Source organism: Anopheles gambiae, chromosome 3 (assembly GCF_943734735.2).
Source record: "Anopheles gambiae chromosome 3, idAnoGambNW_F1_1, whole genome shotgun sequence".
Lineage (NCBI taxonomy): Eukaryota > Metazoa > Arthropoda > Insecta > Diptera > Culicidae > Anopheles > Anopheles gambiae.
In genome coordinates this window covers 39,801,061-39,825,479 of record NC_064602.1, presented here as the reverse complement: position 1 = coordinate 39,825,479, position 24,419 = coordinate 39,801,061, and the positions used below count along the sequence as shown (strand labels likewise).

Below are 24,419 nucleotides of genomic sequence, written 5' to 3'. Positions count from 1 at the left end.
ACAGCTCATCCTTTTCAAGTCTATTGAGCTCGTTGGGATAATGTTACCATTCTATCGGAACATTGTTTTACGGTTCGTTTAAGAACTGCAGAATATGTGACGATTTCGGCTAAAAGCGGAGAGTGTCTACTACTATTAAATCAAACGATCAAAACAAATTCAATTACTTACTTACAACTGAAGTTTCATATGGCGAGAAAAATATACCCTTAAAGTAGTTTATTTTGCTTTTAGTAGTCACAGGACCATCAGCCGTTCTAAACTGTCCATAAAAAATATATGAAGGCCTATAAACCAGAGAAGGATTAAGAATCAATTTCTGAAGTGAACGATGGCGAGTTTCTTTTAATCCAACCTTGTTTGTATATCTCACGAGCTCAGGGCGCTAGTGATTTCAATATCTCCATTTGATGTTTGATGTTAACAATGAACGGAAAAATTATGCTATGATTGCTCGGTCAGAATCAAGGAAAGTTCTTTGTTTTTTTGGTAGAAAAATAAATAATCAGTAGTTTTAGGGTGTGAGTCATTAGGCAATTAAAAATCGGCAGAACTAAAGATCAATCTGTTTTTCTGGTCATTCTGCGCGTGCTTCTTGTCCTTACCTAAATAAGTACTGTTCGTCAGTACCCAGAATATTTGTAGTGGATCCACGATTATGCCGATCAGTTGCAGTATCACTAGTCAAAACCACAACTCGCACTCACTGCACATGGTTTACGCAACGCACTACACTCACACTGTACAGAGGATTTATCCCTCTTGCTCTTAGCCTTTGCCACACTCGCTTAAAAAGCTTTTTTTATATTTTTATTCCCTTTTTAGATTTACTGCCACTTTCAAACGACACTATTCTGCACTAGTAACAATCTGTTGCACCTTTTTCAGAACAGCGTGTAATAATTTGTTACAGATAAAAGGCAAGAAAACTTATCAAATTCAATTACACTTCACTTTCAATGGAAATCTGAAAAATTGGAAGGAAAATTACATCATTCCACACATTCCACAAGCAAATGTACACTCTACATAAACTGCACTTTAGTATGGAGAACTTTGCAGCACAGAAACACACGCTTTTTGCTCGTACTTTCCCGCCTGCAGAGTAAAACTTTTCCTTTTTCCTTTAGATTTGTGAGAAGAATGTACCTCAACACGGTATTTCGTCTCGTTACTCTGGTGGTAGACAACGAACGGTTTATTTCTTCTTCCATACACACATACGCTTTCGGATAGGACCAAAACTTATTCATTGCGAGCAAAGATTTTCATGTGGATTATCCTTATCACACAAATTCTGAGACACCAAGCGATTTTAGTATTCCTGTTTTGGCTCAGTAATGCAGTTCTAATTGAATATCTTTCTCAGGTTTCTCCCTTTCCCATCAAAACAGTATCATGACGAGCGCAACACCACTATACATACCTACTCAGATCACTATTGTGCATGTACTGTTTGCACATAAAGTTTTCACTTTCGCACCCACCCAACAAATTAACACAAACCTTGAACGTTGACGTCAATGTACCGCGGTGCAATTATTTGGTGGATTTTGCGGTTTCTTGTTTATCATGCCGCACAACACAACACTCTTTGAACGCGTAGATCGTTGAGCGCTTTTTGTCGCGCCTGACTGTCGCGTTCCCATGATGCCACGTTCCGGTGTGTCGTCTCAATGATAAATCGATCTTTTACCCCAGCCAATACTGGCATAGGATGGTTGTCCACGGGCGTCGTGTAGACTGTGTATGTTGGGAGCGCATCCGGTGGTTGAGGATCCTTGCTCAGGAGGTAATTTCTTTCCTTATCTCACATTCGCTGTAACAAACTGCTGGTATGTGAGGTTTATAATATACATTTACACTATCACGGGTCACAGCTGACTTTCCTCAGATTTTAATTCCGAATACTGACATAAAGAAACTGACGTGGTAGATGAAAATAAAGCACACATACACAATAATTTACAAACAAAACCATAAATAAGGAGAAGGTAATGCTATGTTCCACTGTTTTTGCCACTGCAGAAAATCACTCATCACTGAACGTTGCCAGCACACCTTGACGGTTGTGGATTATATTTGCTGCGTTAATTCAACACACGTTTCGTACCGGCAGAAACGCGAACTTGTTGTGAAGTGTTGTGCGCTACTTGTTCCGCTAGCTGGTATGCAGCCGTAGCTCGGCACTTTCGTGCCTTTAGTACATGTGTGTTGACTCTATGTATATGTGTCACGAAGGCTTGTGTTTTCTTTCCAGTTCTAGAAAACGTTAATGTCTTTTTTGTTTTTGCTTTCTTCACTGTGCACGTTAGAGATAAATGAAGCGGTAGTACATACTTCTTCGACTTTTGCTTAATACATACAAACACATACTGAGACCCTCTCATACAAACGTATGCCAAGCGAAATGCGAAATGCGCCAAGCGAAGTTGTTAGTTTGTGCTCCTGCACTTGATATAATGATTTTACTGACTTGCATAAGCATGTTATCGTGTAAGGTTTAAAGACATATTATGTCAATTGATAAGAAACAGAAACTGTGATTATATTTACTCCGGTTCTCTTATCAGATATCAACCCATTAAAAAACTACTTTTAATAGCTCAAAAAAATTATGCAAAAATAAAACTTCATCTCACGTTTCAAATATAAACAACTTAAATACATTTACACACTCACGGAATATAGTTGTACCTTATCGCTATCAGTGAAAACGATGAAAAATGTCGCAATGAATGTTCTTTTGTTTTTACGACTCAGATAACAAACTGAAAGCGTTCACCTTTAGAAAACGTGTCCAGCCTAGATCCAGTCTCAACTGCGGTCAAAGATAAACTAACGGGTAGTAACGATTACCGGGCCACAATCCGAATCACGAAGCTTATTTCATTGTGTTTTATTGTTAGACGTAACGCAACGTTCAATCGTAGGAATGAACAAACCCGAATATAAACTCTGAACCGGGATGCTTTGAGAGCTTTTCGCACGTCATTCACGAGTGTTCATTTTCGCTTCGGCTATTGTTCGGCAATCGTTCGGCAATCGTTCGGTCATTACAAATGCCACAGGAGAATGTTAGATTTCCCCTATTTAGAATGTTGGTTGATGCACTCGATGGTCTGTTTTCCTGCCAAGCTGCCAATGCATTTTGTGTTGGGGTAGGGCGATATTTTCCAATTTCGGGTTTGCATCGTCGTACCGTGACGCGGCGGCAGTCGGCAGAGGGACAGCAATATGTACTAACAGGAAGAGCGAACCGGTGACAAAAAAAAACAACATCAACAGCCTAATGCTTGCTCAGTTATTGGGAAGAGGTGAATGAAATGGGGAGATTAATAGCAGTACATAAAAACACATAGATTGATTTATTCTCAACAAAAGGTAAACATTGTTGAAATAAAGGACATTAGACGATCAATTTTATTGAGTTGTATTAATTCGCAATGAGATATTTGAACAACGGATTTGCATGACATAACGAGCTGTCAAGTGATTAAATTTATTTATTTATTTTAATTTATTTCTCCATAAAGTATCTAGCCTCCGTGGCTTACTTACATCACTTACAAACCAAAGGACCTATAACTGAGCGTTCCCATGATCTAGTTTATAATGATGCGTTGGACTGTATATAGTGTCATAAAAATAAAATGTTGTTTTCATTAATTCGCTCAACAGGTCTATCGCGGTTGACTATTTTTAACACAATGGTTAACTAGTTTCCTAGAATGATTAATTGATACGACTTTAACATGTTTTCAAGCTTAATCATAGAAAAAGTAAAACTGAAGAGACAAGGAGGAATCAGAAAAACCTGTATATCATTAAACTGGTCTATTTTTATTTAGTTTGAGTAACATTGATCTATATATCTGCGATGAGAAAAGATAATTTTATTAAACAAACGAAATTTGTAAATTAATATATCTACATAGATTTTTAAATATAAAACAAAACATTCAATAATAGAAAAACTTCAAAAGATGCTAATGTCAAAACACTACGAAAAACTACTGTCATACAACAGCAAAATCCTCTTGTGCATGCAACCTACACCGTTCGATACTAATATTCCTTTTAGATAGCGCTGTAGCGGTTTGGACATTTTCGAACCTTGGTTCCCGCTTCCCCTCCTTGGTTAGTGTGTCTCGATGAATCTTTTTGCTTGTCTGGCTGCAACAATCAGTTGTTTTCAGCTCATTACCCAGCAAAGCCCTACGGATCTGCTCTTGATGCCACACAGATAATGCGACGACAGGCCATGTCAGCTGGTGAAGTTTATCTGATTTTAGTCCTGTCCTTTAGTTGAACGATGGTAAAGCAGACAAAAAGCAATGTCGCCCTTTCGGACGGTCAAACACGAAAAATGAAATCTGATTACAGTCTGTAAGCGAACTCAGAAGAACTACTTCATAGATGCATCAAAGACCCTGCTTCAGATTAAGTTAGAAGCTTCTTGCTGTGGTCGTAATATGGTGGAACAAAAGTTTATATTGAAGATAAAAATATATTTTCAATGCAGCCTGAAGTTTTCATTAAATTTTTATACTTTTTTGTAGCTTAGGGTTTTTTTTCATCTGTCACAACAATTTTGGCCTCCATAAATTGCATGAATTATCCAGAATTACAAAAGTATACAAACTGTTGTAACCGTTGTAGGGTTCCGCCGAACTGTCAGCCAAGCGCATCGCGGATAGGACAAAATAGTTTAAATAGGGAACGAACGGCAGTTTCGGCCCTTTCAGTAAAACGAACTCACCGAGAGAACAAGCCACAAAACGCCTAAAATAAAAACTAATTTTTTGGCACCACGCCTAAGCCTAAAAAATTCGGTTTCTTTGTTAGTTTCTAACACAAACCGTTAAAATACCGTTGGTTGAAATTTTTTGATTTAATGTATTGGTTTAGAAATGGATTCGTTTTTTAAATAATCAAACGACAATTGTTCAATAACTTTTTAATAGCCTTTTAATAGTCGAAAACCTTCCGTTAGCCAACACTGTTCATTTTAGGAAATGCTCGTTTATTGTCTTCCATTCCTTCTCGAAACATAAGGGATGACGCTGTCAAGGGTACGATTCCAAGTGGTTGTTAAATTTGGACAGCCATAAGGATGTTTTATAGCACACCTTAGACTTTGAACGAGGCAAGCTTTTGTGTGCAGTGAATCATCATTGAAATAGGGAGCAGGATTTTTGACTGATGCACATAAACCGACTAGGGTCGTTCCCGTTTCGATGTAATACTTGTTGGGATGTCGAACAAACAGGATCAAGCTTTTCGATTGACAGGTGAAATACATTGTCGTATCATAAAAGGGGAATGCATGAGCATAAAAAGGTAAATCGATTGATCTCAAGTCCTGCACGAATTTTGTACTGGTTGAAATACTGAAACGTGGGTATGGTCATTATACAGGACGAAACATTCGTTTAAGTTTGACGAAGTGGTTTACGAGTTGTTGAAATGACCTTCTGTCGGAGATGCTCTTCAACCGGAGCAGTTCGTGCTGACGTTTTATTGAAGACGATACAGTGAATAAGCGTCCCTCGACCTGTCTTTGCTGTTTTTCAATATGGCCTGATGGGAAGAGCTATAAGCCCACCTGTATAAAATAACCACTTTAGTCTGCACAGAGCATGTGCTCGCATCATCCAGCTCCAGTATCATTCAAAATCAGGCATGATAGGCGCACGTGAATGTAAACGAAAGGCCATAATAAGCAGCGCAAAATTGAACCTGATGTAAATCTCCATAATGTAAATAATGTAATTTTGAACCTCCGCAAACCATATCACAGTGGAAACATATCGGGATGAAAATCATTGTTGTACTTTACAGTAGATGCTATTACATTACGAAAGGCAAATAATTAGGTTTTTAAACTCCTTGGATTGAAAGGAAAAAAGTCAAATTTGAAAAACGTTTCAAATCCTTCATATTTAGGCAAATTAAAGGAGCATTTTTCCACTACAATATTTCAAAAAGTGCTTATTTGATTTTGAAAGTTAATTGTGTTTTAGAAAGGTTATTTAATAATCTTTAAAATGATTTCTTATTTACTTAGTGTAAGATACCTGGCGGTTACGCTTGACAATAGGATACTTTGAGCGTACAGACACGATACAATTATCCCAAGCTCAAAAGCAAAGTTAAAATATTATAGTTTTTTTTGGGAAATACTTAGTTTTCCGGGCCAGCTAGATATTTTTAAGAATGTGGCCTTATGCACACCAAAAGAATAGAAAATTTATTCCCAAAATTGTAATATTAGAGCGTTTCTACATACACCGAGAATGCAGCTGAGAAAGTAACTGACAGCATGCTTTGACAGCGACTGACAGCATTTTCGGTGAGAGAAATCTCCTCGGCATGCAAAGAACGATGGAGCTGAGAAAAAATTGAATTGGTAGTTTATAGCGATTGATCAATTATAGTTTGCATTTTTGCCGTCTAATAATCGTAGAAATATTATTAAAAAGTAAAAGAAACTTTTTTGATTTCATTTTAGCGATTAAAATGAATTTTTTGAACATCATTTTAAAAGTCTCATCTCGGCGCTTTTCAGAGCTTCTACACACACCAGCGTGAGAAACCGGTTGTCAATTCTCTCACAGCCATCTCTCAGCTGCAGTCTTGGTGTATGTAGAAACGCTCTTACATAATATTTTGAAATATAAAATAAATTAAATACATTTCCATGCGTTCCCGCTTTGTTCTCGATTAAAATATACTGGTCTACAAAGGATCACAAGGAAATAGATGTAATTATTTTTTTCAATTTGTTTTACAGTCTAAAAAGTAGGGAAATTGTATATCTTTTCTTTTGGTGTAGATTAGGCCATGTTATCAAATGCTAAAATTATCAATGTTATCAAATATTTATCAAATTTTATGAAATAAAACAACAACTACAACAACAACAATAACAAAAATCACTTTCACGCAAAGTCTAAAGAGACATTCAGATCTAATTCGATCTTTCTTAGCAGTGTTTATGTGAAATAACGAAATATTTCTTAAAAGTAGGTTAATGTGCGAATTGACTAATTGTTGGTTGTGGTTTTACCTTCTATGCATAAAAAATACGCTCATGGTCTGCAGAATCCTGAGGATTTCTTGCATTTCAATATTAACCGATTGCATTCAATTAATGTGTAACTTTCAGCTTGGATATATGGAATGGCCAACTCAGCACATAACAATTGAAAATTTTCTAGCATAATTGAAATTCACTAAACCAAAGGATGAAAGAAAGATTTATTATACCTTTGCACCCATCTCTTGTGACAAAACACAATCTACAAATAAACGACCGACACTTTGGTTCTATTTGCCGAGCGTTCAAAGTAATTTGGACATTCTTCTGAGACCTTCGAGGAAATGTTTCATCCGAACTGTGTTTTCAAGTGGAAGTGTGTGGGCAAACAATAGTTTGCGAAATCAATTAGACCTTTCCCTTTTTTGCGTTCCTCACCGGGACCGCATTGTTGGTGCTGGTAGGGAACGGAAACCGATTCTCATTTTTTCAATCCACAAAGCTACCATCATAAGGCTGAACGGTGGAAGAGTGTTGAGTGGGTCTTATCTGTTGTTTTGAACCAACCCGTAATTTGAAGGAATACCTGTCCTAGAGGCATGATTTCGATTTTTATAATTTTGTTTACTACCACGGGCGGAAACAGACGGCCAAGTGATTGAGGAAAGGGAAGGATTGGAATGGCGGTTGATTTATTTTATTTAGTTTTCTCACCCTTTGCCACCTCCTATGCTTCCAGCACACCCCTGTCGAAAATCCTCTAACCAACAAGGAAACAATTTCCTGTTTGCTTATTTTCTTGCAAATCGATTTTACCGCAATCATATTGTAAAGCACCAACAGGAATGGAGTTTGTTTACAGCCAGTTTTCCAGTTTCCTGCCACAAGCATCATTGAACCAGATAGTGTTATTTGTTATCTTTATACATCATTTACCAAGGGTTGAACATGAAGCGGCAGTTTGGGAATACGAAAGAGTAATTTAACTACCTGTTCTCCAGCAGCGCTTTGGGCCTTTTTTGATCTCTTTTTCGACTTGATCCTACTCCCAGTAATCCGCTGTCTAAGGTGTCAAGTTTTATTAAACCTGTCAAGTAAATTGTGTAATTCGAGTAATTATAAGTGCAAGTAGCGATCTCCACTTCTTTAATTCATCAAATTTTCGCTCGAGTGTAAAAGGGGAAAAAATCTTCCTTTCTTCCAAATTTTGCAGACTGACAGAAAAGAACCAGAACGTTTCGAGAACCTACTTTGTAGAACCGACACATAAGCAGCACGGCGTTACGAGGAATATGAAACATGGCACGATTTATTTGTGGCGGGTACGATTTTGTTTTGCCAAGATGATATTCGATCGGCAGGAAGAAAAAAACGTCCCAACGGGGTAAATACAATGAAAGTGTTTGCAGTAATTGATACCGACAGTGGGGTGCTTACGATTTAGACAGCGTTGGTTTTCAATTTCCTTCACGTTCATTTGTTGAAATCGCCTAACATATCAGATGTGTTTTCAAGGTTGATTTTTTTTCATTAAAATTGTTTTGTGTTTATTGGTTTGGATAGTGGATGTTATCCTTACATTATTTCTTTTGTTTATCATTATTTATTCATTATTTTTATAAACTTAGCGTCGATAAGCAAATTAACAAATTAATTCAGGAGTTGATATGTTCTAGTTGATATGTCTAGTCAGGAGTCCATGACAAGTTATTACCCTGTAACAAGTCGATACATCGTGATTAAGTCGAGTTTAGCCTGTATAAATTTTCAATATTCAGTTTTTTGCTTCTTCTCAGATTGCAGATAAACTGATGGTGGCCACATCAGCAGCCCTACCAACAATAAATCCAAGCTTACTTAAGAGTGACGTACAGATAGGTGAACGTACTTCTAAAGTCGTCCCAGAATTCACCTATATCGGGTCATATATCAGCACCGACAGAAGCATGGAAGCTGAGTTACGTGCAAGGATACTGGCTGCCAACCGGTCATTCAGTCTGAGATAGCAGTTCACCTCAAAGAACCTGTCGCAATGGACGAAGCTGGGACTATAAAGCACATATATAGTACCTGTTGGATTTTGAGATAGGCATAAAACACCCTTGATTAAAAATTGAATAGGTAAACCATACCCTTAAGTTTAGGCAAAAGATAATAACACCCACACATAGGCAACACGCACTATATCTATTTTTCCCATTAACCAGAAATCCCATTAACTAAAGTCCAGGTGGAATAGTGCATACTTGAACGAGAATTATAGAAGAAAATATATCCATCGCTGACGGAGCACGTAGGCTCATGATCAGAACACCCAAGAAATTGCTAACATATAAAGATAGAATTTCATTTGATCGTACTAAGTTCCTTCTCCTAATTATCGGAGAGCATGGTTCTTGTTGGTAAATTTGACTCTAAATGAGAGAGACAAGACTGTACTAAGAATTCTGCAGTTAGCAAGGCGGCGGATCGAATCTGGGTGCCAGCCTTTTTAGGGCTCTTGCTCTGAAGTTTGTATCCCCACTATACAGTCCACGAGATGGAGTGGGACGTTATAACCTATAGTACCGGTACTCACATACGTACTCACATGGGTACTCCACGTATGTGTGGAAAGACAATGGAGGAGCCGCTATGATGTCGAGCTATACGAGATGTACGGCGACCTCACTGTCATGCTGCATATGAAGCTCGCCAGGCTTCGGTGGGCTGGCCATGTTGTACGCTTGGACACGACACAGCCCGTAAAGACTTGTTAAGCCGTTCAAAAGGACAGAGAAGGCGTGGCAGGCCCAAACTGGCAAAGGTGGCAAGATAGCGTGGAGGCGTCCGGCATTAAAGCCGGGATAACGAACTGGCAGACAAAGGCGCAAGACTGTGAGAGGTTTCGAACACTTTTGGGCAGGCCAAGACCACAAAGTGGTTGTAGCGCCGGATAAGTACGTAAGTAAGGATTCAAATTTGAGCAAAAATGCAATTTATACTGCATTGGACAATTCTTGAAGCAAATTATACTGATTTGACATTTCATCTGTAAAATTTCGACAACCGCGTATATCTGAATTCGCGTAAGTCGAAAACCGGATAATACGGGAACAGACTGTATACGTTTCATTTCTTTCAATCGCTGTACCTTTGATGCAATGCACTGCGAGTCAAAGCCGTTTGGGAGCTCTAACTGAGAGCCTAGAGATAATTCCATTATGGCTTCACTGTCCAACGGAGGAAAACAGCTTACACTTGCAAAAAATGATTGCTCCGCTAAGTATACTTCTTCACGAACAATAATGAAATCAAAAGTCGTACATACATAGCCCGAGGGGTCTGCAATTCATCAAATAGTTTTTGACGGAAATATTCGAGAATTCCATCCAGGGGCCACTGATCCATATAATTCAATATTAACTCTTTAAAATTCATACTGAATAAGTGATAATGTGGTAAAAAAAAAATTTTTTTTCCCATCCATGGTTATTTTTATCTGCTGCGTGTTTCACACGCGCTACAACTGATTCAATGTCGGAGCGAACCGTTTGGGCGCGAACATTGATTGCAACATAAATTTACCAGATCATTCCTTAAGACTGTGCTAATTAATTTTTACAAAATTTCGAGATTCTTGACACTATGAGAATATATTTAGTCTAGATTATTAGCCACATGCATGAATAAATGTTTGGTATTAAAGTTATTGCTGCTAAACTCACAAAAAAAAACATTACAAATGTTTTTCGCTTTCTTAATGTATTTGAGTATTTGATTCTCTGTTCGTGCACATTTAAGTGTTTGAGACTTTTTAATTTCGTTTCAAATAAAAAGAAAAAAAACAGAATCATTAAATCATGTGGTTCCTAAGTTATTTCTTGATCTAATATTCATTCGGTGATGATTCCACGGAGCATATGTCGAAGCATTATCATAAAAATCATGTTTTATTTAGCAGCAAATCATCTGCCCGACCTGCAGATGTGCGCTTTACTTCATCTTAGACTAAAAATGTTCAAAAAGGGTCACAAAGCAATAACGGCATCATTGTCATAGCTCGCTGAAAGGACAATTTACCGTGCGTTGTGGTGTAGCGACAAAGGCACGAGAAAATTATTGTTGAATAGAAACTATGCACTTATGTCCAAAATGTCCCATTGTGTCCGTCATTACTGCTAACTATCGTTTAGCAATGAATTAAGCGTATACTCTGGTAAAAATAACATTCCACGCTCAAAGTATTTTCGGTTTCGTTTTTGTCAGTCCACAATTACGATAAGACCACACAAAAGCGATCTGCTCATCATAAACTGCCCAGTACAGAAATTGACCATTTCACATCTTTGTAATGCATAATTTACATTTAGTTATGATTGAAATTTATTCAAATACTGCAGTACATTTATTCAAATAAGCAGCAAGATGGCCCTGTACATTACTCGTGTAGCTGCTTACTTGATGTTCATTTTTTCACCGTGAATTAAAGAAAAAAAGCTCTCGTTGGTCGGTAAGCACGGAATAAATCTAAATACGGAATAAGTAAATCAATAATTCACTTCGAGAACCAATAGTTTATATGTAATTGTCAATAAAAAAATATTAAATGCAAACTCATACGTTCGATTGAAAATACCTGTGTAGACAGCGAATGAAAAAGAGATAATGAATTCCAAACGAAACCTCAAGCGTGAAGTGCGAACGTGAACAATAATGTATTCAAATTATAAGCAAATATTTTTGCTTCAATTTCCGCTGGAAAAACGCTCAAAAAAACAACTTGCTGAAATCCGGTCTCAGCGGCGGAACAGTAGGAAATGAAAACGATTCATTCCACCCGACCGGTGTCATTTTACTGTTGTTAACGATTTCCATACCCAAAGATGCTCCAGCAGTGCCATATAATTGATAACAGACTCATCCTACAAGTGGTCCCGAAAACGATAAACAGTGAGCAAAAAGCACATAAAACCATGGACAGGTAGAAACAAATATTAAAATTACAAACAATACGCGACACACCGAAAGGAGAACGACACGCTTCAAAATTAGAGAGAATTGCAAGCAAACGGATAAATCTTTTGCGACCCACGATAACATTACGGGCCAGTGAGCGACGCAACAGATACAAAGCCTGTCTCAACTAAATTTTGCTGTCAGTCAAGAAACGTTTTCCACGGAACCAAGTTTTGCGCTGCGTCCATGTTTTATGGCCGTAATAAAAATGGCGCATTTTCCAAGAAGCCAGAAATGCTTAAAGATGCGGTCGGAGGAACAAAGATTCCTTTTCGTTCCATCGCTCAATTGATGCCACCCATTGACAACGGTGTAGCCCTTCCGGCAAAGGTGAATGGCGATATTCGTGTGTCCGTGTCTCTTGCGGGGTTTTATGTGGGAACTTTGTGGAGCAGTAATTTTGTTTATCCGCACTGTAGCTAGCATAAATCGACCGGCCGTCGTTGGTTCGCTAGTAAGTAATTTTGGTTTCGGTTTCGGTGTAACGACGAGCGTTTGAACGATATTTTACGGCATGACAGTGTGCTAATAATCACACACAGCGGGAAACGAGAATTAAAGTAACAAATGAGCGATTTGCAGTAATTCGCTTGTGTATCAGGACCTACAATGCTGGCGTGATGTAATTGGTAGGCAATTGGATTGTTAAACAGGACCTCCATTATTTGTTGTTTTATATCTTTGACAAAAATAGGCACGTTCATTTGAGATTTGCTAACCTTTTGTTGGTATCAATTTAAACAGCTTTGGACCTCACAGCTTGTATTATGATAAACTGTATTCAATTGTGTGTTGCACCACACACACGTTGTACATCAAGAAACACACTTTGTACTGAACGCCATTTTTACATATTATCCAGGGATCAATAAAAGTAGATCCTCACAAAATCCCTAAACCAGTCAACGCCAACCATCAACGCGAACGTCACGGTTATGCTGCCGGTAATTCCATAGCCTCAGTGTGCAAACAAATAAACAACAACACATCAAACGAGTGACGACGGTTTTGCCAGCGTCAATTTTCAGCTGGAAAACTACCACCACAACGGTGACGGTCAACATGAAAAAATGAATACTCACTGGTGACTTTTGATATAGTCAGAATTTTCTTTGCTCCATTTTTATACCTTTTTATTACAATAATTTATAAATAGTCTATGAGCTCAATTTTCCGCGCAATAAATCGATCCATTCTAGTACCATCCCTTCTCAACTGATCGGGCATCCAGTTTACTAAAAAGTTTATTGATCTCATCTCAAGTCTTCAAGTCAAATCTTGATGCAGAGCGAGCCAGAGCTTAATTTTATGTGTTTTTTTTTTTGCTGTTGTACATTTTGGAGGATAGAAAATAAGTAGCGCTTTATAGTACCGTACGATGGTAACCATAAAAAAACACAAGATAATATAATTTCAAACCCCCTCACTTACAATCATGTAACTTTTATGAGTCTTTTGCTTAAGAATATTGTCGAAACTCTAAAAATGTCTTCATTCTACGCTCGCAGGATCCTGTGGCAAAATGTGGGATAATGATCATAAAACTGAAATAAAGCGTAAGTATGATACGTTAAACATGTATATTCTGAGGACTAGATGGCTACATGCATAAAATATGGAAAAGTACATGTGTAACCAAAATAAAATGACCTGTTTAAATGCAAGTGTCTCAGCAAGATTTCAAATATGTTGCCATCCTTAATCGAGTAATGAGTATTTTGACAAGAGTTGTATCAACTGGAAACTGAAACAAATATTATTATTATGTCGTGTGTACAGATTGCCAGACAGTCGCTTGCTCAAAGAGGATTTTTTTGTCTCGATTTACAGAGCAAGGAAGCACGCAACAAAACAATTGCGTTGATGAGCGGCTGGCATTACGGTGACAGCTGGACACTCTTCCACAAGGTGGAAATGAATTGCACTTGAAAAGAGGTCCAACCAAATGGCTTTGGTCCTCAAAAGCCAAAGGAAATGTTGGATGATAACTCATGTCAAAACTCTGCTCGATGCCTGCTAGACATAGTTTTTGTTTTTCTTTGTTATTTTAGATTGTCCAGCATTCGCTACTGTCCTTTGGGATTGTGACGAGTTATCCGGCTTCTCTTGCTTTTTGCTGTTGTTGTTTTGTACCAGCTCCTAGCACTGGCCTGCATGTCGCCAGTGATGTGCGATGCCTTGTTTGTCATACAAACGATGACATGACAAGCAAAACGGTGAAATCTCCAATGGGTCCGTCTGCCAGACAGGGTATGGTCATTTTCTGCTGATAAGTATCGTTTTGGGAGCTTTTGGATACAAACACACACTCATCATACATTCTTCTTTCGGGGAACAGAGGATATTTCGACAAGAACATGATGGATGTAGTGTGTTGGAGTCAGCAGCAAGTGGTCCGGCCAAGGCATAAGGATTACAATGTGATTGTAATAAGTCAATAAACATGAGATATGAATCGATTTCAACATCAAATTATACTTTCTAAAGGTCAATTATCATTTTTGTTGACAGATACCCAATCTTGTTTGTGGTTCGTTAACATAATTCTTTGAACAACATTTGACGTCAATTATCCAACAGTCGTCCATTATCCTTGTAAGCACAGCGCTAGTTACAAGTTGGATCATTGTCAAGTATAGCTACGCTCAAAGGATGGTTTTTTATTACGATTTGAACGAATTTGATATTCAATGGCTTGTTCATTTGGTATCTGAATGATCGGCAAACATTGCAAAATCAATGCTCGGATATGGTTGGGCCCGAATCCGTAACCTATCCCACATTACACTGCGTAATTTTTGATTCGAATAATTTTAGTCAATTCCAATCACTATTCTTACACATTCCAACCTTAACAATCATCATTAGTATTACGGCCCCTGCACAGAAAATTTAAATACCCTCGATCAAATAAACTTCTTCAACACTGCGCTCTTCAATACCAAAATCCAGAGAAAAACTGTTGAAAAAAAAGTTCACTGAAACTATGCAGGAAAAAGAAAAACAAACATTCAAATGGAAAACACCAAGAAAACCAAGGAATGAAACGCACCCTTTCCGCAATGAAATCCGTGTGGTTATCCCCAATTATCACTAATGAACATGAAATCGCTCAACTTAAGCCTAATGGTCGTAAAGTGTCTAGGAAAAAAAAATTGTTTTCCCCAAGCGCACCATCCACAGTAAACTTCACACTCTCTTCTTCATAATTAATTATGTATAATTTGCTTGTTTTGTTTTCTTCCCTACTCTCTGACCACCTTTCAACACTGATGAAATAGTGGATAAGATGAAACTGTTGCCACACCACTTTCTCGACGATAGAAACATACATTGGCGGACACCTAAAGTCGGACAACTCATATTTTCACCTTTTATACTGACTTTACGGCACCCTGAATAGTTCTCAAGACCACGTATTAATTTTTTTTCATTCGTCGGTGAAGACACTCTTCATCTGTGTCCCTGCAAAAAATCTGACCGATTTCTTTTAAAATCTCGAAAAACTATGCATAAATGTGTTAAAAGTTATGAAATTTATGAAAAGTAGTAAAAGTAGTAATGAAAGTCGGATAGTCTTCATTTCATTGCAAAACGACCACGTAGCTTGACATTAATGGCCAATATGGTGCTAACATGATTTACTATCAGTTATCAATAGTCCAGCGACTAGTTTCGGTGGTAATTTGCGTATTAAATAACTTAGGCCGACCATTTTTAATATCACAGTAATTTTTAACAGGGTATTATTGTTATACATAATTTGAAAGTAATGAAATCATTTAAAAGTATCAAGAATGAAGTTATGGAGCAAATTTTGTCAATATTTCTACGAAATACCTTAATTAATACTAGTAAAAGACAAGTAACATTGATATTCCATTGATTCCATATATTCCATTGATAAGAATAAATATTTTTTGGTATAAAGCCGCGTCAAAAGCTATCGGTTGTAACAAATTAATTTCGATGGGCATTACGCAAGTACGGAAGTCACGTAAGGAACTGTCCACGGTGCCACAAAGTCAGATAATAAGTGAAAATATGAGGACTTTAGATGTACTGTAATTGTAACTTCACCTAGTTTTTTAACAGAGCCAAAACACGTTCTCAATTTGGTGGGTGAAAGAGGGAGGAACCTTTTATATCCTTACATTATTAAAACAGTTTCTCATAGGATAATATGATCATTGCATACTTCAAAATCTTGCCTCAAACTGATCAATCCTAGTATTATTGGTATCGCAGTATTCTCACGTATTCCACTACTACTTAATCTCTCGAACAATTTCTTATTCTTATCTGTGAATTACAAGCAAAGGTCACTTGTTTCATTCCAATAATGGTGGTAAATATTAAAATAAATATAAACGATCAATTCGATTGCACAGTGGTGTTTTCCTTCAATCTCGATAGAGGACACTATCGAAGTGGAGTCGTATGGTTATCTGCTGATAACGATCGGGCCGAGCAGTCTCGATAGTACGATTATTCCCGATCGTGGCAAAAGTTACGATATTTAGCCATTCTTTCACTGATCCAAGAACCAAGCGACAGAATTTTAGATCCAATAAAATAAAGTAGCTCAAAGAAACGCTTGTGTATTTTACATTTATTGTACATTCAGGTGAAAGAAAGAATTCTGTTGATAACGTCTCAACAAATGGCATTTATCAGCTTCAACAGTAAGTTGTTTCTCGCCTGAAAGCCTGCTTTTTATCAATTTAAAAGGCCACCATTGAGGAACACATTCTTTATATTCATTTTGTTAAACAAGTAGATTTCCCTGAATTGCCAAGAACATCAAAATTCGCATGGTTGTCATCTTCGCCACAGGAAAATATGTTTCCGAATAATCGAATCCATTCAGCTTCCCTTTCGCAACAAGTCGAGTTTTGGGCCTGTCAAATTTTCGTTTACCGTCACACTTGATAGTGAACACCCATTTATTGTCAACACGATTCCAATTCGGCCTGCGACTGCTTACTCCCAAAGTGACTGTCACATTGTTTATCTTCACATTTTATCACAATCAATCACATTTTTTTATATTTCAGCCATATCACTTGGAATGCTGTACACATCTTGAGCACGCAACGTAAACGCAAAAGTATTGTAGTCCTTGTGCCAGTCAGGAGGGACACGATTTTTCGCACTTTGATGTTCACCGCTTTCTTCACCAAATGCCTCCATCAGTTTCGTCAACCATCGCACTATCCAGATCTTCATCCGAAGTAGCTTCCAGAAAATCGTTGTTTTCTGATAGTATATTGTTGTTATAGTTGTTATCGTTTTCTGCCTGAAGTAATTCTGGTTGTTGCATTTGTTAATAAAACACAATCTGTTCATCTTTTTCAGTTTTCCTGTCATTGGATGAAACGTCTCTATTTATGCATTCGTCCAAACGCGATACCCATGCGGAGCGGTGCCTACAAAAATCCCATCCCACGTTCTTTTTCAACAATGGCTTGATTCATCCGATGAACGTGAACGTAATCTCGGTTTTACGTTCATTTACAAATAGTAATACCTGTAAATCAGTACACTATTCGAAAATTGGTAGAACTACAGATTATTCGGTAGCTCTGGTCACCTGAACAGCAAATCAATATTGGCAATATGTCATATGACGTTAGAACGCATTTTGCAGTTTAAATTCGACCTCTTCTTGATTTGCATATAAATGTGCCGATGTAGAAAGTTTTTTTTCTATTTTTTTAAAGGTTTTTTTTTTATTTCAATTTATCAAAAGAACCATAGGGTTCTGTTCTTGTGAACCGGTACAGTAATATTTTAACGTGAACTGAATAAACCATAAGGTTCTGGTTCATTTGACACATTTCTAATATATACTAGATCTAACAGTCGAATAGTCTGCTTTCCTGCACGAATTACATTACATGCTTAATGATAGAGGCAGTGTAGTTAAATTGCCCTCCGCTGTGTCATTCGCAGTGTCTAGGTTGCCATAAGGTAACCTGTTTTACTTTGTCATTGCACCTCATGCAATTGTGACGTGCTCTTTCATGAAGGCGAGATTTTCTGTTCCAACAGCAAAAGCAGCTACCGAATCCAATCAACAATCAAATATAATGCAATGAATAATGTTCGAGTCCGTCCTGGTTTTTTGAAATGTGGGTAATAAGCTTTGTCATACCAACAAAAATCTCCTGCTAGTAGATATCCAAATTTCACGAACTCGTTTGCTGCTGTGTAGTGAGGCCGCGAAAATGCGATTATAATATTTTGCTCCGTAAAATAATAATCCCTGGGCCACATGGTCACTGACACTCCTATCCTTAAACCAACCACCAAGTAATAACTGGGCGTCCGGTGCCCCTTTTGTGTTATATTCGTGGGCCTTACTGTCTAGTGTCGGAACGGGCTGCTGTATACCAATGCATTTCATGTTCCGCACATAAACCAAGTGCAAAGCATAGCAATTAGTGCACAACCGGAAAATGAGCTAGTCGTCAATGGGAATTGACAGTGGAATGCTGCCAGAAGACACGATACTACGTCCAGTCGTTCTAACATTGTAAGAGACAGTCAGCAAGTGATGGGCAATGTGCCGTGGCAAGTTCTGCCACCCGGGACCTGGCCACAGTGTACTACTGACTTTGACACTCCCGGATGTGTGTTTAGAGAAAACCGCGGGTTATTTCGGACGAACCTTCCAGGTCTGAGACAGAGTTTCGTTAATGAATAAATGACCAGTACTGAAACCAGGGTTAAACTGTACATATAATGTCTTAGCATTGCGACAGAGTTAAATACCAACGACTGCTTTATTGTGGATGGTAGATGCAACCTCAAGCCCTAAATGGAGCCAGTAAATATCACCGTAGAAACGACAACATCTCCTTAGCTGCTTCAGCACACACATTGGGTTTTTGGTGTTTGCTACTGCTATTCAGGCAATGGAATTGAAAGCAGTGTCGTTTGGGGTGTGTCTTGCTCACTGGTTCATCTGTTAGAGAGCTATAAACACTGTTGTTGATAATAATGTCGGACGACCGGCACATTGTTCTGAGGTTTCGAGAAACAGTAAGCGAATGTCAATGCAATTGCTTTATGTACTGAAAGGAGCAGATCGTGTACGTATGGTATAAATAATATCATACAGCAGTTTATTGGTTTTTTTTTAAATAAAAAATATTTGCCTGTTAATTCTAGATTAACTTGAATAGTGCAGAGATATTCTATTTAAAAATATAATAATGACAATTCATTCAGATTTCTAAGTCTTATAAGGTCCGCATAGAAAATAGCCAGTCCTTAGGCTACGAGCAGAGGTTACTAGTTTGAGAAACCTGAGAGATTTTGAAATGTTGAGAATCAGTTTTATCCAACCTTGCAGACGCAGCTATCATTTTAACTACTGGGAAGCTCCTTTGCGAAAGCTTCTTCTTTGGCTCAACAACCGATGTCGGTCAAAGCCTGCCTGTACCCACTTGTGGGCTTTGGCTTTCAGTGACTAATTGATTCCCCCCCCCCCCCCCATAGCAGGATAGTCAGTCCTACGTATGGCGGCGCGGTCTATTTGGGGATTGAACCCATGACGGGCATGTTGTTAAGTCGTACGAGTTGACGACTCTACTACGAGACCGGCTCACTGGATTGCGAAAGCTACTTGTGTATATTTGATATAACATGTAAATGAAATCACACTGAAAACCTCATAAAGACCATATCTTTCTAGGATTGTATCTCTTACATGGCAAACTAAAAAGTAAGCATCGCCATATCGTGCTCGAATCAGTTCTGTTATTGCAAATCGCTTTTTCATATTTTAAAATTTGAATGCTTAAACACTTGTTGACTAAAAAGGTATTTAAAATTCAGACGCCATTTTTTTTTTTATTCAGGAGAAACGGTCCAAAAAGGCCGTATTTAACCCCCATTTAACCCCAGCCGCCATTTAACGTACACATAATTCTACTCCATTTTCTCCTTTAATGGCGTTGTGCATGTGCATGCATGTAACGTTCAATGTTGAAACAAATTTTAACTTAAGCCAACTGTATCGTTCAATCCTCACCTCCCTCTATGTTACAATTGGTGGCCTTTTAAAAAACAACTAACTGGATTAATGTGACTGTTCGCGCAATCATCCATTGTTTACACCTTGGTCCTCTCATTGATATAAGGAATTATTCATGACACATTGTACAATATACCAACTACAAGGGATACAAACAACACGCAACTTAAATTGGTCTCCCAGAATAAGCATATACTTAACGGAAACAAATACCATTAACACAACAACAATCACCTCATATAATGATAGAAGGCACGCTCGGTCGCACCGTTAGATTTTCTTACGATCTAAATTACTGGCATACGCCCAGTAGCTATTCTGTATATTGGAAATCAACGGCATCCGGTAAAATCTAATGCTACCATCTACTGCACTACGAGATGGATAGAGGAAAGTGCCGACCGCCTGGTGGAATGCTTGGCTGGAGCATCAAACTGAGACCGACTCAACAAACCTCGCTTCAAAACTGGCTAGTTGAACTAACACTGTTGTTCACGTTGGAAAAGATGCATTCGTGAATGGAACATAGCAAAGGGGAGTATGTGGAGTACACTTCTTGCTAGTCAACGCTACAATCATCGCTTAAACTGATCCGGCAAGATAAACTTTGACCAGTGGGTAGTGGATTTAATATCAAACTTGCACAAAATACATTAACAGTTGGCTTGTTTAATTAGCCAGCAGGTATATCTGCTTTCGTTTACGATGAGACATGTAGAATGAGACTAACATTTGCTGTAAAAAGTTGAAAGTTATTGTTGAAGTTGAAGTTGAAGTTATTGGTCGCTATAAAATGATAAATTCCAAATTCATGATAAAACTCATCCGGTTTTGTGGTGTGATTTTTAGAGGGATGCATATCATAGCACCATCTGCCATTGACCGAGTTTTGCCCCTATTTCACGTTTAAACCCCTCGAACGTGGTTTACTCATTAGCCAACCCCTAGCGGCATCGCACACTCCCGGATGCGACGCGCATCGAACTACCACAACCACATTACCGTGCACTGTACGGTTCATTATAGCAGGATAGGAGCAGCCATATTCTGGGCTCTGGTGCTCAGCATATTTGTTAGCTTGTCTCGCGTACTACCTTTCCTTCGAAACCGAACCAACCCGTGGTTCATGCATTCATTAGGCACCGAGGTTAAATATTTATCTTTCAAAATCAATAAATTTTCATTATCATGCTTTTCATCACTATCACACCAGTCATACCGGAGAACACTCAGGGAGGCTGCCTAAGAGTGATGAAGATGGTGGCACGAAATTATCCCAGTGGGCCTGAGAACATCACCAACCATGTTGCTGCTTTCTGAACCAATCGCTAAATATTTTCTGACGATACTTCGATCATACAAACCGTTGATATTCGCTTTTGGCTACGCGTGCACGATGCGCATAAAAGCGATGCTAAATCAGTGGTCTCCAATTTATGGTCCGTCACGTGAATAGGCGCGGTCCGCAAAAGTTTATAGAAAAGCTTATTAAAATACACAAAATATATTTTCTCCCACAATTAAGATTGCATTTTAATCAGGAATGTCTACAATAATATTACACATATGAAAAAAATCAAAAATGCTTTAAACTTATTCTGCTAAATATATGCACTTTATATATATGGGCCACGGCAAATGATTGATCTGTTATGATTGGAAATCGATGTTATAAAATATGCGCGATTGCCAAAAACGCATCACGTGAAACAGAGCGCCACAGTGTGTGTTCTTTATGATGCAATCATATAAGACTAGGGTAAATGTACCAGTAATGGTCAGGTCTGTGCCCCAGTTTTACGAAAACTCCTGGTAAACTTACATTTTTTTCATGAAAGTAGCATAATTTTGCTCTGTCCTATTCAAAACACAAAACTGTAGCAACGATCTAGTACGTTAGGAAAATGAGTGTCGGGACGTACGCCGCCGCTACGACTGGATTCAATAACACCAGCCAATGTTAACGACCTAATTGTGATTTATACTTCATACTTATAATCTTATTGAAAATTTGCTCCAAACCAGTTTCTTCGTTCTGTAAATAGAATTGCAGTTCTAAAAACTCATAATTTAAATGCCAGCTATTTAAATTAACTTTGTTCATTTTTGTCCCTTAGAAAATAATGCTTAAAAATAATTAGAAGAAGTAATATGACCTAAACTTCTTACAAACTGATAATTACAACATATGATGTGACTTCTACAGTTGCGAAAAGTGCATCTTGATTTTTGGACAGAAGTTTTATATCAAGTCATTCTACAATGTGGAGTACTAGGGAAAATATGTAAATACTAAACTGTACGAGCTTTACCTTGTTGAAGACAAACACTTTATTTTAAGTTTTCTTTTTATTTTATTCAATAAATTTTATAAAAAATTTAAATGAAGAGAAATAAAGGTTAAATGTAAAGTTAAATGAATAACCTTTCGAAAACACTATTACGTTTCGAAATCCAACCAGTACTTTTTGAAATATTGTAATTGAAAGATGCTCCTTCCATTTGCCTAAATATGAAGGATTTGAACCATTTCTCAAGTTTGGCAATTTTTTTTCTTGTAATCAACGAGGTTTCTTAGTCTATTTTTGTCTTTCCTTATGTAATAGTATCTACTTCAAAGCATACATACTTCTTCTTCTTCTTCTTTGGCTCAACAACCGATGTCGGTCAAGGCCTGCCTGTACCACTTGTGGGCTTGGCTTTCAGTGACTAATTGATTCCCCCCCCCCCCCCCCCCCCCCCCCATAGCAGGATAGTCAGTCCTACGTATGGCGGCGCGGTCTATTTGGAGATTGAACCCATGACGGGCATGTTGTTAAGTCGTACGAGTTGACAACTGTACTACGAGACCGGCTTAAAGCATAAATACTACTGGCATTGAAATCTAGAATTAAAACAATGATTTTCATCCCGGTTTGCTTCCACTGTGCAATGGTGTATGGAGCCATTTTTTTTGCAGCAACCCGCGTTGCAAGAGAGCTCTGCTCTCACCACTCTCTCTCTCTCTCTTTCGCTGAATGTTTACTCTCACGTATTTGTGGCGATTTAATATATAGCGAGATGATAATTATGTTCTGCTGCATTTGAAATTAGATAATTAGATAATTATGCTGCTTTGTTCTAGAAGCAAAGTTCTTTCTTCAACTCAAACTTAAACGTGATCTTTTAACTCGTAGTTTACTGCACTACTTTATTGAACAAAATCTTACAACGTAGCAAAGTAAGTTTCGCGGCGGATTGGTGGTTAAAAAATTTCACGTACGCTTTCTTACGCTTTCTGACTTGATCTCATGGCGCTCGCGCGATGGCCGTTTTTCGATTCGCGCGGCGATGTTTTTTTCTGCTCCCTCTGGTAACGGCAAATCGGCGACGTTTCGGTTCGGCTGTCAACGGCTTATCAATAAACACAAATTGTAAACAACAATGTGTCACTTTTCGCCGACCTCGTTGTTTTCTACAACATTCTCCCGCCCGGTACGTTGCTGGTATACGCAACTTACCCTACTAAAGTCGGCGATCTACTTCAGTTCATCGTTCAACCGTTACGCTGGTGCCGCATCACCACAAATACGTTCTGAGTTTGGTGGGTTGACCGTATCGTTCTTCATTTGTTAGGTCTACGAACGTCCAACACGGCTATCTTCGTTGCAGGTCTTTCGATGATTCCGCTTGCTGTCTGCACGGTGGCTCGCCTTACTTGGCCGTCGTTGGCTTTAACCACTTCTATCACCCTTCCTTTCGGCCAACAATTCCTCGGTAGGTTGTTATCAGCAATCAACACTACATCACCTTCCTCGATCGAACGAGATGGAAGGAACCACTTTGTTCTGCGGGTCAGGGTCGGAAGGTACTCGGCTATCCATTTTTTCCAAAACAAGTTGGCGTTACACTGCGACGCTTTCCATGTCGACTTTACGGCCGTCGCTGTATCATCGAACGGTGCAGGTGGCTTGATGCCGTTTGAGCTGCCCAAGAGTAAGTCATTCGGTGTTATCGGTGGTGCCAAATCGTCGTCTAACGGCACGTAAGTCAGCGGTCTCGAATTGATGATCATTTCTATTTCAGCCATGGTAGATTGCAATACTTCGTCGTTAGGCAGACGTGGCAATTCGAGTTGAGCGAAAACCTTTTTCACTGACTGGACGAGGCGTTCCCAGCAGCCTCCAAAATGTGGAGCGGCCGGCGGGTTAAAGGTCCACTTCAAATCAGGGCTAGTAAACTCTTCTATCAAAGTGTTTTCGTCGACACTCTTTCTGGCCTCCTTGAGCTCTCTCGAAGCTCCTACGAAATTCGTACCTCGATCACTAATGATCTCTCGCGGCGTTCCACGCCGAG

General features: G+C 38.5%; 1 protein-coding gene across 1 annotated transcript in view; it reads right to left on the bottom strand.

Moving 5' to 3' along the window:
- LOC1279112 (neural-cadherin) overlaps window positions 1-24,153 on the bottom strand; it is a 139,319-nt gene extending 115,166 nt beyond the window's left edge. The window contains exons 1-2 of the mRNA XM_061653496.1: window positions 23,874-24,153; window positions 606-680 (exon numbers count right to left, since the gene is read on the bottom strand). Of these exons, the coding sequence (XP_061509480.1) occupies window positions 606-680; window positions 23,874-24,153 (355 nt within the window). The remainder of the gene's footprint in view (window positions 1-605; window positions 681-23,873) is intronic.
- Window positions 24,154-24,419: the final 266 nt, after the last annotated feature.